The 13,910-nt window shown below is 33.3% G+C and overlaps 1 protein-coding gene across 1 annotated transcript; it reads right to left on the reverse strand.

The window, feature by feature from the left end:
* Nucleotides 1–2,055: 2,055 nt before the first annotated feature.
* LOC127796544 (gibberellin 20 oxidase 2-like) lies at nucleotides 2,056–4,823 on the reverse strand. The gene is made up of 3 exons (XM_052328722.1): nucleotides 4,127–4,823; nucleotides 3,486–3,810; nucleotides 2,056–2,883 (listed from the first exon to the last, which is right to left on the reverse strand). The coding sequence occupies exons 1-3, from the start codon at nucleotides 4,666–4,668 to the stop codon at nucleotides 2,599–2,601; spliced, it is 1,152 nt and encodes a 383-aa protein (XP_052184682.1). The 5' UTR covers nucleotides 4,669–4,823; the 3' UTR covers nucleotides 2,056–2,598.
* Nucleotides 4,824–13,910: the final 9,087 nt, after the last annotated feature.

A 13,910-nucleotide genomic window follows, 5' to 3' on the forward strand; every position in this document is an offset into this window, starting at 1 on the left:
TTTTTACACTCTTAAGATCCGCTTGATAGAGTCGTCAATTTTTAGTTTTTATTTTAAAATTTTGTTTTTAATTCTCATTTCTCTTGTTAAAAAAATAAAAACTAACCCAGTTAGTTTGAGAGTGAGTGGCAAGTTTGATAATAAACATAGATGAAGATTAATCTATGAGTAAGAAGTAGATACATAAAATAGGTCGAGTGTTACATGCACTAACCTAACTAGTAGAAATAAAAATTTTATACAATTTACAATATTATTTTTTTCATGAAGAGAGAAAGAGAGTTTCGTGAACAGAGAGAGACCAAAAATATTAAAATGTTTCATTGATCTCGGTCTTTATATAATAAAATCAAAATATCAGTAATTAAACAACAAAATACAACAACTGATACAATTAATTAATACAAGTAATACAACTAATACAACAACAAATATTCTGTTAATTTCTAATAGCAATTATCTTATAAGTTAGAACATGACTAATTTATAACTATTTTGTAACCATTATGTTGTTAAAAAATAAATTGATTCAAACATAGGCCCAAACAGAGGCCCATGATGGTCTAATTGGGCCCTGCTTTCTGTAAAGAAATAAAAAAACATAGTTTATAAAGAAATCAAACAGATTCCAAGGACTCCTTGTCTCATTGACTATGGCCGTTTGGAAAAGAAAAATATTAAAAATCAGAAGTAAAGTTATAATGAAATCAAAGTTTTTTAAGTTTTTATCTTTATTTTTAAAAATCAAAGCTAAAAGCTAGATATGAATTAAAAACAAAAATTAAAAGCTATATTTATAGAAGCAGCAATAGCTTAAAAGAGACAAATCAATAAGTGTTTGATGCCTCTTTATCTTTTACTTTTTGAGGCATAATATTATTGGAACAGTCATTGAAATATTGAAAATTTCAACAAAAAAAAAAAGTACCCCTATTACTTAAATACTGTAATTCTTTCATTTTTCTCACTTTAGTAGTGAAAAGAAAACGAGAGGGAAAAATACTGTCCAAAAATGACTTAAATTAATGATAGAGTCCTTTGTATTTGACCATTGATTTCTTGTATTGGGTCATTAATAGAGATAATTGCAATCAAAAATAGATAGAATTGCACGACGGCACTAACTTTAAAAAGAGATAATAATGGTAAGGAATAGTAGCAAAGGAACAAAAACATATCTGAGTGGCTGATCAAGATACCCTTAGTTAAGGGATTGGCATTTGTAATCTTATGGGGTTGATGAGTAAGGATTTTGTATCATATCTCATGTAATATGAATGATTTGTTATTTTGTAGATATATATTTTTTAATTAAATTAATTCGATTATAATTGGCACCCTTCATATTTGGGACAATTAATTAATTCTCGTCTACATATAAAAATATGAACTATCTTCATATTTTTTCGATTGCATAAAGTGATGCTACTTATAGTTGTGACAATATGTTCTTGCGACTGGTGTAATTTAAGATCTCCATCATATGTTGAAGACATACATAATACTGTGGGTATATATCCATTGCATCCATCACTAAATTACTATGTGATATATATATATATATATAAATGGAGAAGGCAGCTAGCAAGTAGCCTCTGTTGAGTTGAACTCTCTCTCTGTGTATATATATATATATATATGTATATATATGTATGTATATATATCTAAAAAACAATAGCGACATGAGTGATGGGCTTATGGCTTTGGTGGGTACGTCCACTCTCAGCCACATTTTTTGAAAATATTGATGTTGGACTTTTGTGAAGAATATTAATGTTGTAGCTATCGAGGACAAAAAACATAAAACGACAACGTCCCAAGTGTTGCTTTTTTACATTAATTGTTCTCTACAGTACTGCACAACACTCCCACGCCCTAAATATCTTGTGGGAACCTGCTATACTAATTTACTGGATTTGAAAAAAAAAATTAAATTGAGTAATACAGTAGATCTTTATTGGTTCAAATAAATATTAAAATTTATTATGCACTAAAATTAATAAAAATATAATAAACTCTCAATGAGTTTTGAGTCCCCAATAATTAATTTCCTATCCAGATATGAAATAATAGAAGAAGAATAAAACCAAAATATATACTTGCACAAGAACTATCCAAATTGCAATCATGAAAATTCTATCAAACGAACTTGATTGATGCACTCTAGCCCATTCCTTCTCTTTTGGATGCATTTGCTTGGCAGATATTCCAACACTTCCTAGCTATTATTATAAGAAAATAGTAACCAAATTCCTACCAAATAGTCTAGATAGGTTATTTAGTCATAGAAAATAGTTATAATTTCTATATTACGGATCAAGATATATAAAAAATTGCTCGATAATTCAATGTTTATTAATCCCACCGATCTATCTGCAGGTCGTCTATATAACTTCAGCTTAATTACCAGCACCACTGTACGTAAAAAGCAACAAATCACAAGGTGGCTCCAACAACTAGCTAGCTAGCATTTCCTATTACTCATCAGAGCGCTTGCTTAATTAATTTGTCTTGGGCAGATCATAAGCAATAACTAAAACTAAAAAGAGAGATATATGATGATAAGGATTTTAATTAATAAATTAATTAATTAATTATCTACGAGATCATCACCTGATGATCAGGTGTTTTGTGTTGAAGCCAGTAGGAGAAAGCTTGGAGGGTGTTCATGTCAGCCCTGTAATGTTTCTGAGTGAAGTGGAGCAGCATCGGCCATGTAAAGTCAGGATATATTCTAGGGTTGTCGGCGTCCACCAGTTCAGTTGGTGGCCTGACCACCTTATCCTTCTTCGGGCACAGAAAGAAAGCAAGAGATTTTCTGCTTGTTTTGTTGTTTACCACTGCTCGGTGCAGACAGCTTTTGTATCTCCCATTTGAAAGCGCCTGAACAAACAAAACAATCATGTTTACGTAATGCAAAATTATGTGTTAGAATGATATATGAAATAGAAACTGTTTTCATGAGTAAAAAATAAAAATAAAAAAGTAACAAAATTATACTCAGACTTTCCTTAAATTTTTAGGATAAAGTTCTCTCAGCCCCATTGTGGTTAATTTGGGTTATTTTCATGTAGATTCTTTTGATTTTATTTTTAATATTTACAGTTTTTAGATCCTCCCCTAATTAAGTTAAGAGCTTCTTTTGATTGTTTTAGTTTTAGTACCTCGAATCCCTATATCTATAAGATATTTTGAATTTTCATTATTTAAATCCAACATCTAAAATAGCTCATTTGAGCTATATATGCAGGGTCTTCGGAAAAAAAATAATAATAATAAACAGTGGAGACCTTAAATGCATCCTAAAGATAAACTATAAATGGTTTGTTTGAAGATAACTTAAATCACAAGGGATTTTAGGTGAAATTTACCTTAATTTTTTAAATAAAAAAGGTTTTTGCATGGGATGCAGCTGCAGAAAGAATTATTTATGGCAGAAATTAGAGGTTAGTGCTATATGTGATAAATGTTGTGTATATCATTACCATGAAGGTGTCTCCTATGTTAACAACGAAAGCAGAGGAATATTTAGGGCTAATGGAGCGCCATTCATCGTCTGCAAACACTTGAAGGCCACCCACAGTATCCTGATGAAGGATGGTTAATGATGTTGGATCGCAATGAGGCCCTGTCCCTAAGGTGAGCTCCGGTTTATGGCATGGCGGATAGTAATTTAGTCTCATAATCGACTCGTTTTCCTCGTAGAATTCCTTAAAATGTGCTCGGTTTACTCCCAGGCTCATCCCCAGCAGCTCCATGATCCCTAAAGAAACACTGCTCATGGCTTTTGCATAATCTTGGTAAACTCTCCTATACGCACAATTAAGAAACGCATTATGTTAACTAATTATTATAAGAAGAAGGATTATACGTATTTGAAGTTTACCTGGAAAAAAAAAAAAAAGAAGTTCACTTAGCAAGAAGAAGGATTAATATTTGACAGGCATGCCCCACATATATATATATATATAACGACATTTTTATGCAATTTCTTTTATCAAAATTTTATAAGGATATCGGGGGAGAGAATTTTGGTGTGTGAGATTTATGGGTTGTGTTGAATGTTTGATGAGTTTAGCAGTGTGCACCATTTTTAGGAAAAATTAAATGGAGAAAGATTTGGTACCCGAATTGGGAGAAAGCTTCGCCCAGAGTGTGGTTGAAATAGTCCTGGACAACGCTGGATGAGTTGTTGCGAGCAGAGTAAGCAAAAGAAAGGGTTTCTTTCCATGGCAGCTTGGAGGAAAACCTTCCCGTGAAACTGCTCGCATATCCGCAGCTCTCTCCAGTTTTCCTTTGAGCCCTTTGCTTCTCACAGAGCGGGAGCTTGAAGAAAGAGTCCATGCAACGATGAGCCTCGGCTATGAGCGAGGCATCGACTCCATGGTTGACGACTAAGAAGAACCCATGCTTCAGGCAGGCCTCGCCTACGAGCCTCGCCGCGTGGGAGGCCGCCGCCGTGTCGCCGGAGAGGAAGCCGCCCAAGTCGACGATGGGGACGGCCAGTTCCGGCACTCCCGGGGAAGGCCTTTCGTGGTCTGGCCATATGAACTGTGATGGAATGTTGAGTTCGTTTTGGAGCAGAGAAGCGTCGAAAACTAGTGTCTTTTGCTCATCTTTGGGATGCTGAGGCATGGATGGAATGTTTGTGGTGCAGTTTATTAACATTATTGCATCAATCTTCTTGGAGACCTAGCTAGCTAGCTAGAGATGAATAGAGAAAATGGCTCCAAATGTCAGAGAGAGAGAGAGAGTCAGTTTAGTTGATGGAAAAGAAAATAAATAAAAAGAACAGTAGAGAGAGTGAAGTGAAGTGAGTTTGGGAGAAAAGATGAAGCAAAAGCCAAGGCCGTCCATTGGTGAACACAAGTTGGAATCTTATAGGTGTCTTTTTTGGCCCTACCAATAGCACACACATCCACGCATAGAAAGGCAAAAGTGATTAACTAATAGGATAAAGATATTTGTACATATGAAGGTGTACATATAACTTTACAGAATTATATAATGATCAAATTACCCTTAATTTGTTCCACTCAACACACACTCTCTCTTCTCTGTCTCTTTCTCGCCTCGCCTCTCTTTTGTCTGTCTCTCTTTCTCTCCTCTGTCTCCCTCTCACTTCGCCTCTGTGTCTCACCGCTTGCTGGAGGTTGCAGCGGTGAAGAGGCAAGGCGGCAGAGGCAAGGCACAGAAGGGAGGCGGAGGCGGTGAGGTTGCAGCTGCTACAGGAGACGAGGCGGCGGCGAGGTTGCAGGAGAGGGCGAGGTTGCAAGTGAGAAGGTGAGAAAGAAAGAGGAGGGAAAGATGGGGTGAACAAATTGTGATATATATATATCACGATTTTTTGATGTCAAAATCTCGCGATATATCGTATCTGTGAAGGGGTTCTGTGAGCCCTTTCTATACGAATAGCGCGATTCTAATTAATATCTTATAAAAATTTTGAAAAATAAAATTTATGTAATAATTCATGATAAAATAGAAATATTTTTACAGTTTCTTAAACACTTCTATGGATTTTAATTTATTTTCAAACGCGCGCGCGCACACACACATATTTGTGTGAATTCATCTCATTTTGTTGAAACTTGAACCTGAGAATTGCAATTAACGGCTCCTTAAGGATCATATATATAATTACACGGACGATGGGTGCTTCATAAACGTACAAGTTAGGTAAGGCTCCATCTCTCTATTGTCTTTTCTAGTGTCGTCAAAACAGCTTTTCCCAATGGCTCCCATTTGGCATTTCTTACATACAGCAAATTCTAACCTCATCCCCTCTCTGCGCCTTCATACCTATTTACTAGTCTCTGAGAGAGATCATACATTATCTTCAACAAACCTAGCTAGCTAGGGGCAACCGCAGCCAAATGAGTGTAAAAATCTCTCTCTCTCTCTCTCTCTCTCTCTCTCTTTCTCTACATATATATATATATAAATATTCCGATTTAAAAAGATAGAAAAACCTCAAACGTATGATAAATTCGGTGACGAGCCAGTGTGAATAATCACACCGGTTGATATTGCATCCATATGTAGCAGTTTAGATTGACCGATTACCATCAAAAAGGTGAGAAATAGATGGTTAGAGTCGACACAGTGCGTGCGTGTGCGTGTGTGTCTAACCCAAGAATTTAGGTGTAAGAAAAGACAGCAAGAGATCATGGTAGCTAATTAATGAGATAAAAAAGATTAAAAGAAAAACATGAACTCCAATTAATGTATCTATGGCACATATATAACCACACGGGAAAACTTGTCTCGTCATACTCAAATCATATATATGTAGAATCAATATATATTATATTAATAATTAAAGGAGATGGAAATGATACATATATATAGGAATGGTGTAGAAGCAAGATCAACGAACGTACTTGAAGTGGAAGACTGGATGTGACATGGTGGCAAATTGAAGTACTAGTGTTTGCTGAGTTGAGCATTTGCAGCACCATGAAGATTTCAAATCCAAGTTACACATGAGACTCGCAAACAGCTGATGGCTTTTTTTTTGTCTCCCAGTATGGAATCACTTGCATCATCATCATCATCATCTTCCATACAAAATATTGGCACAACCCCTGCAGCCACGGTTCATCATCAGCTAAACAGTAGTCTTCATCTCTCTGTGTGATTAATTAATTGCGTTTGATTTGACTTAATTTGTACGTACGGCCTGGTTTTCTTGATCTATTTACACGGTTGGATGAAGGGTAGGATAATGTAATTATAATCATGCGTTTTCAAGCTATCCTCGTATTAATATTGGAGGAGGACTTAAGAGGGTGTCAACAAGCTATATGTTTATTAATTATTATTATACCAACTTGCCACTCATCCAGAACAAAATAACCATTTGAGAATAAAAAAAAAAAAAAAATTTACCTCTAAGAATTTATGTTAGAGGTGTATTTCAGAAATATTATCTTTATTACTTATCTTTAAAACATAATTATTTGAGATACTAAACAAAGGAGAAATATTAGAAAAATATTTTTATTATCTGTTTCTAAAATATATGAAATTTTGATTATAATATGTTTACAAACACTTAATTTTATTACCATTTTTTCCCTCTCTAGATGCACTTGAAATACATTACATTTGTAAGTTTATATGCATATGCTTAAATGTGTAACATTTGTATAGAATTATTGAAATGTTTATCTTTAATATATTTAATAATAAAAGTAATGCTGATATTGTTATAACTTAGTGGTGGGTAGTAAAGTTGATGGTTTGGATATATAAATAACTTTCTATACAATTATATTTCATATATGTAATTTTAATTCTTATAATTATATAAAACCAAAAAAAAAAAAGATGCATATGATTAACGAAGAGAGAATAGAAGAGGGAATAGAAGAGAGGAATTCATTAAAGAGGAGAGAGAATATTCATTTAACAATTGTGGCATTACCCTTAATAATTAATCAGCTTTGTCAGAAAAGGAGATATATATATGTGTGTGTGTGTGCGTGTGTGTATAATACTTGGGTGATGGTGGAAACTATGTACAAAAGCACAAAGAAATCAACAATTCCCCTAATGATGTCGTGTCTCTTAATCACAACATAGTTTTGCAGCTCTTCCTATAGCCTTCACGTGAACCACTTTGCTTCGGTCCAACATCTCCGGGACAATCTCCTGTGGAAAAGACAACTCATTTTTAATTTACCTATTAATTTTTATAAAATATATACATATCGTTACACTTACATTAATGCATCGAGCAGTAGAATATATTTAACATTATTTAGAAATATATATATTTATAGGGGGCCCCGGCCCACGGTCCCTCCCATGTTTCAGATATTTTCTACGTACACAATATTTTTCACATATTAGAATTTAGTTATACTACATATATATATATATATTTGTAGTAAGCATTACTTTTTTTTTTATTTCTAATAATAAATGTCATACTCTGTTCGGGTTATATTTACAAATTTTTAAGTCGGGGAGATGGCACAGCAATATTGGTGTCTCGTCATGAACAGGAATGGAGGCCCAGTTGGTGGGGGATGGATCATGGGTGTAGGGTCAATCAAAGAATTAAAATAATTTTTAGATAATATTTTAAATAAAATAAAATTTTATATAATATTAAATAAGGTTTTCATAAATTAGTTATTATTAAAAATCATAAGCTCAAATAAAATTATAAAACATTGACAAGACTTTAAAAAAATATAACACTAAATGTGATATTTATTTATATAATAAAATAGATGGATATATAGATGATGTCCATGCATATATATATATATATATATATGCATGTGGTGGGAGATATTCTGTTTGTGACAAACTCAAAAGCCCAATTATTATATAATTGAAGATTTGGGACTAGATTAGGACTCCCTTAGCCAAAATTAGGAAGTGAGCAGTTTCTATTCTAGCTGAACCATCACTTTATAAAGTCGACTTCCCTCACTTTCTCTTCCCATAAAATATATATAATGTAGCATTCTGTGGTGGTGGGTCAGATATTGATGCTGCTTAATGTGGCTTTCAATTTTGTATGGTTGAAGGGGTCCAAGTTCCATCAGAAGTGGCTTTAAAAGAAGAAGTCACTCCACCTACAGAATACTAACATTTATTACAAAAATTTGGCAAAAATAGCACATTATATATCTCATGTTGATCCATATATAGAGAGTTCAACTTCTAACTACATAAATATAGAATAAATAAGCAACAAATAACAACATATAAGGACCAACAGAAACCAAACACAGTTCAAAAACAAACACTGAAGACGACCAACAAAATCCACCAAACCAAACAAACAAACCCTAAACATCACTCTCGTCACAGTTGGTCCCTACCTTACAAGCATCCTGTAATTGTCTTTTTTCTTTTTCTTTCCAATTATACATGATGACAATATTACATCCTCTTAATTGTATTGGATATTGCAATTGAGTTAACCTTACCATTGCAAATTCACACGTATTCTCTACCCTGTTCTTCATGTGGGGGTTCTATTTATTTTCTAAGGATTTCAGGCATGTGCTTACATTGTCTTTGTGTGTGTGTGTGTGTGTGTATTCAATGCTAGCTAACAAAAAAAAAACTAGATATTGTTAAAGCTTAAATATATATTTTTCCAAGAAAGTATGGTTCTTGGTCAAACAAAAAGAAATATAAAAGTTATTTAAAAATGAAATATTATTAATTATTCAATGTCTTTAATTATATACTTATTATATTTCTTAATTTGGATTAAGACACAAAAAACCAAAATATTCCCACAATGAAAAAAAAAAAAAAAGAGTTTATATATATCAAAAGCACATGTATTTTAATCTAGAAGTAAAGAAAAAAGAATACGTAAAATTTGTAGCCAAAACTGGATTCCATAAGAACAAGAAATCCTTGAAACAAAAAATCTGAAAGATGATTAACTTTATATTCCAAAGTCAAACTGCTTCATTGTTGAATAATCCCGACAAGATGTTGTGAGAGATGGAAGGCTAGTTACTCCAAATGCGCTAAAAGTACACAGATCAGTACTGATGTTTATATATCAAGACAAAAGAGAAAATCACTGCCGGTTATATACATGGCACCACAGTCATTTAGTGCGTGTGGTCGATAATTATCATTGAGAAAGTCAACCATCCATCCCAATTCATTCACTTTACTGCTGATCGAAAATTTGGTAATTATGTATAAACTTTGTACGCTGATCATAGTGGCATGCCCGTAGAAGTTAGAGTGCTCGGATATATAAACAGGGTGAAGGATACGGCTCAACAGATTAATTAATTCTGACTATAGCAGGACCCAGAATCTCCAACGATTATGTGACGATAATACATGGAGGATATATATGTTAAATGCATGTTCATGTTATATAAATTGATAATTCCCTAGCTGATGAGATAGAAATAATAATGTAATAGTAGGAGATAGTCCCATGGACGATGGGATAAGCCGGAAGCATTCAGTCAACTGTCATCTGTTACTAATTAAGTAATAATCATGATTACTTAGTAGAAGATAAACCTCATTGGCCATGGGTTACTCTCGATCCTATCGCCGTTATGTTTCTATAATGCATATACATATATATATATATATTCTCGAGGTTATTCAAATATAATGTGATGTCTCATTTATTTATTGTCTTGTCATATTTTTATGAATTGTATGTTAGATATTGTTTTTGTATCGGACGGCCTTGTTGATCACTGATAAGGCTCTCAACCCAATTATATAATAACATAAGTCACGACTTCTCTTCTTTTGAGGTCAGGACAATGCTGAATGAAATTCCAACTATCCAGATATAAAATTAGTCAAATGTGTCAAATAATAAATCATGATACTCTTATAATGATTGTCTCTACGCAGTCATAATATTTGTACTTTGCTCTCGATTATGTTAGGAGAAAACAAATCATAATATACTTAAAAATTATAAGATGTGATTTCTAGTCAACTTTCTGCTCTTATACAATAAAAAAAACAAAAAGAAGAAAATTAAAAAATTTTACAAATAATTTTAATATCAATTTTTAGCTAATATTCCTAATTATTTAAAAAAAATTCCTTACATTAAGAGAGAATGACAAAGATAATAACAGAATGACAGTTGAGAATAAAAATTGCGAAAATATCCCATATGTATATGTATATGTATATGTATATATATATATATCCTTTAGTACTAGGAGACAAGCATATATAGGTGGGGAGGCAACTAATTAAGATGAGGATGGTGGAGTGGTCAGAATGAATCTCAGGAAAGTAACAGATGGATCCAATCTAATAAATTAAGTTGATGAATCTGTAGATTGTACACAAACTCCAGTATATATATGTGTGTGTGTGTGTGATTAGTATCCCCTCACTTTATCCACTTAGAGAGGGTTGCTTACTTTTGCTTGTTGCCATTATTAATTTGGTGGGTCTGGTATGTGTTGGCATTTGGATCGCTCTTGCTGATTAAAGATGGGGAGCAAAACAATCTCAACTTTGATTTTGGCTTCGGATATATCTTTGATTCTTTGGGGAGAAGATCAGTTTATAATTGGTTCCATTTATGGGAATTAATTAATTCATGGATCCAAAAACCCAGTTCAACCTGCATGAACATTTCCCATTTAATTAGGCATTAATTAATAAGAGAACTCCATGAACCTCTCCATTAATTTTACAACTTCTCTCTCTTTATACGACTAACTTCACTATTCATGGAGAGAGAGAGAGAGAGAGAGAGAGAGAGAGAAAGTGAGAGTGCATTCCAGAAACATAGAGATTGTCTTGTCATCAAAAAAGGGGAAAACAACTTTCCAACAAGTTGTTCATAGTTCATCATTGAGTGAATGGCAAAAGAAAAGAAAAGAACAGAAAGCGCGAATTAATTGCCGACAAGTTGACCAGTTCCTACTTAAGTTCGAGTAGTGCATGCTGCGCCAAGATGTCACTTGGGGATAGTGAACACATGAAGATGTAGGGAAAAGTAATTAATTAAGCAGTACGTACAGCCTTTGCAAGTCATGATCAGTACATACATATACATATATAAATATATGATATGATGATGATGATGATGAATCTCTCTTTCTAATTGGCCTACTAGTACTGTTCCCGATCAAGTTGATGAACACAAACAATCGGTATCAATCAAAATTATTCTCTTTATTTGAACATCGGCCACGCACAAGTCCCCACCATGCACCAAGGACTGTACCGACACTTAATTTGCTATTTAAGGGTTGCTAACTGTTCATAAACAGTTTCACACATCATATATATGTAGGGGTTAAAATGATCTAATTTTCTATCTCTTGCACCATCCCTTCCCGTCCAAAGAGACCAATCACGCTGCATGAGAAACCTCTTTCTTTAATTTTGCCATTCCAGATTTTTAGTTGCTCAATTATATGGCTGCAGTTACTGCACCGATTCATATGTTTCTCATTTTCTGGATATAACTCTACACAGCCGTAGATTTTGTACAGAAGCAACAGTAGAACAGAGTGCGAGCATGCACACACACACACACACACACAGAGTTTCTTCTGCTGCTGCTCAGCTACTGTGCGGCCATATAGTCGTAGGGTGTACACAGCAGAGAAAGTTTCTCTTTTTTTTTTTTTTGTATTTAAAATAGTAAAAACAAAAAGTAATAATTGAAAACAAGAAACATAAATGACAATAGAGCTGTAGCTTAGAGATAGAGACAGCTACGTAGTAACGGAGCATGAATAGTGTTCAAAAATCGTAAATTACTCTAATTAAATTTTAAATAGTATAATTTTACTTAATGAGAAAAAAGTTTACCAAATGGGCCTAAAATATCTTAACCCAAGGAACATATAATGGCCCAATACACCAAAGACAGCGGAAGCCCATTTCTAGTTTCATGTAGGCCCATTAGTTTCTCTCTCTCTCTCTCTAAGATATTATTAGCATATTTACAAAGGATAAGTGGCATTTTTGAAAAATTATTTGAAAATTTGAAAAATAAATGTCACTAATTTCTTGAATGTATAAAGTAATGTACAAACTTAATATACAAATATCATTACTAAAAAATAAAAAATAGTACTTTTTGAATGTTAAAGTAGTTTAACTAAATTAGTGAATGTAAACATTTTGTTTCGATGGTACCTTTCCATGCTTCAAGCTTTTTATTTATTGGGTAAATTGTACTAATCACTTTGAAGATTGACATAATTATAGCAATAATCTTTCTATTTAAAAAAATTATAATGATAACACTAAATGTTACAAACTTATATAAGCAAGTACCCTTATTATTAAAAAATAAAAATTAATTTTTTTATGGCCTAATAGGCTGATATATCTTTAACTTAGGATCATATTTTGACTTTTACTTTAATTTGATCCACAAATCTTAATTTTTATCTTAATTTTATCATCGATTGATTAAACGTGTACGCTAGCATACGTGATACTGAGATAAACACATCAACAAAATAACGTCATTTTACCGTGATGTTGCTATAATGCACAAGGCAAAACGATGTCATTTTGCCTTCTCCATTTTGAAATCCCAAGTAATGGATCAAGTTGACCTTGAATAGATTTGATCTAATGGGTCGACCCAGGGGTTAACTTAACATTTAATGAGTCAAAACACATTTTTTCCCCAAATCACCTAGAGTTTCTACATTCCATCTTGTGTCATCGTCGTTTCTGCTTTTACCGCTACTAACCGTCTCTATCTTCCTTATTCTTCATCACTTGCTGCTCTAGCTGCTAGCTTGCTTATATTAACGGTAGCCATAGAGCTAGTCGATTGGAAAAAGAATAAAAAGGGGAAAAGACCAAAGGTCATTGAAACCAATGCACTCCTCACGAACTACAACATACGTAGTTGCCCACAATGAAAAAAAATAGCAATAGCGAGATCCCTGTTGTAACGCCCCATTTTCCCACAACGAGCGTTAACTCGAGATTTCGGGAATTTTTTTTTTTTTTTTTTTCAACATCGAACACACAACATAAGTCTCTCAATACATATACCTTCATCATAATCATTTCTCGTCAATCCCGATCGTACCTTCTTAGCATATCAAAATTTAATAATAAACTAAGACAGGTATCAACAATCATATCAGCGGAAGCAAGATCGAAACCTCAATGATATATAATCGATAATTCCTTTACAATAACCAAATCGATGTTTCACATGAAAATATCAAAATATTACATAACCTCTGAACATCGTAATCATGGACAAAACCTACAAAAACTAAACATAGCCGCTACATCTCGATGATATTCTTTCCCTTGGCGCCACTGCTTTCACCTGGAACGTTTGAATATTTCAGGGACATAGTCCAAATTAGATGCTGAATCATCTAAGTGAGAGTTCAAAAACGTTTTCATGCAGATATGAAAAATCATATACAAAA

This window comes from Diospyros lotus, chromosome 3, assembly GCF_014633365.1.
Source record: "Diospyros lotus cultivar Yz01 chromosome 3, ASM1463336v1, whole genome shotgun sequence".
Lineage (NCBI taxonomy): Eukaryota > Viridiplantae > Streptophyta > Magnoliopsida > Ericales > Ebenaceae > Diospyros > Diospyros lotus.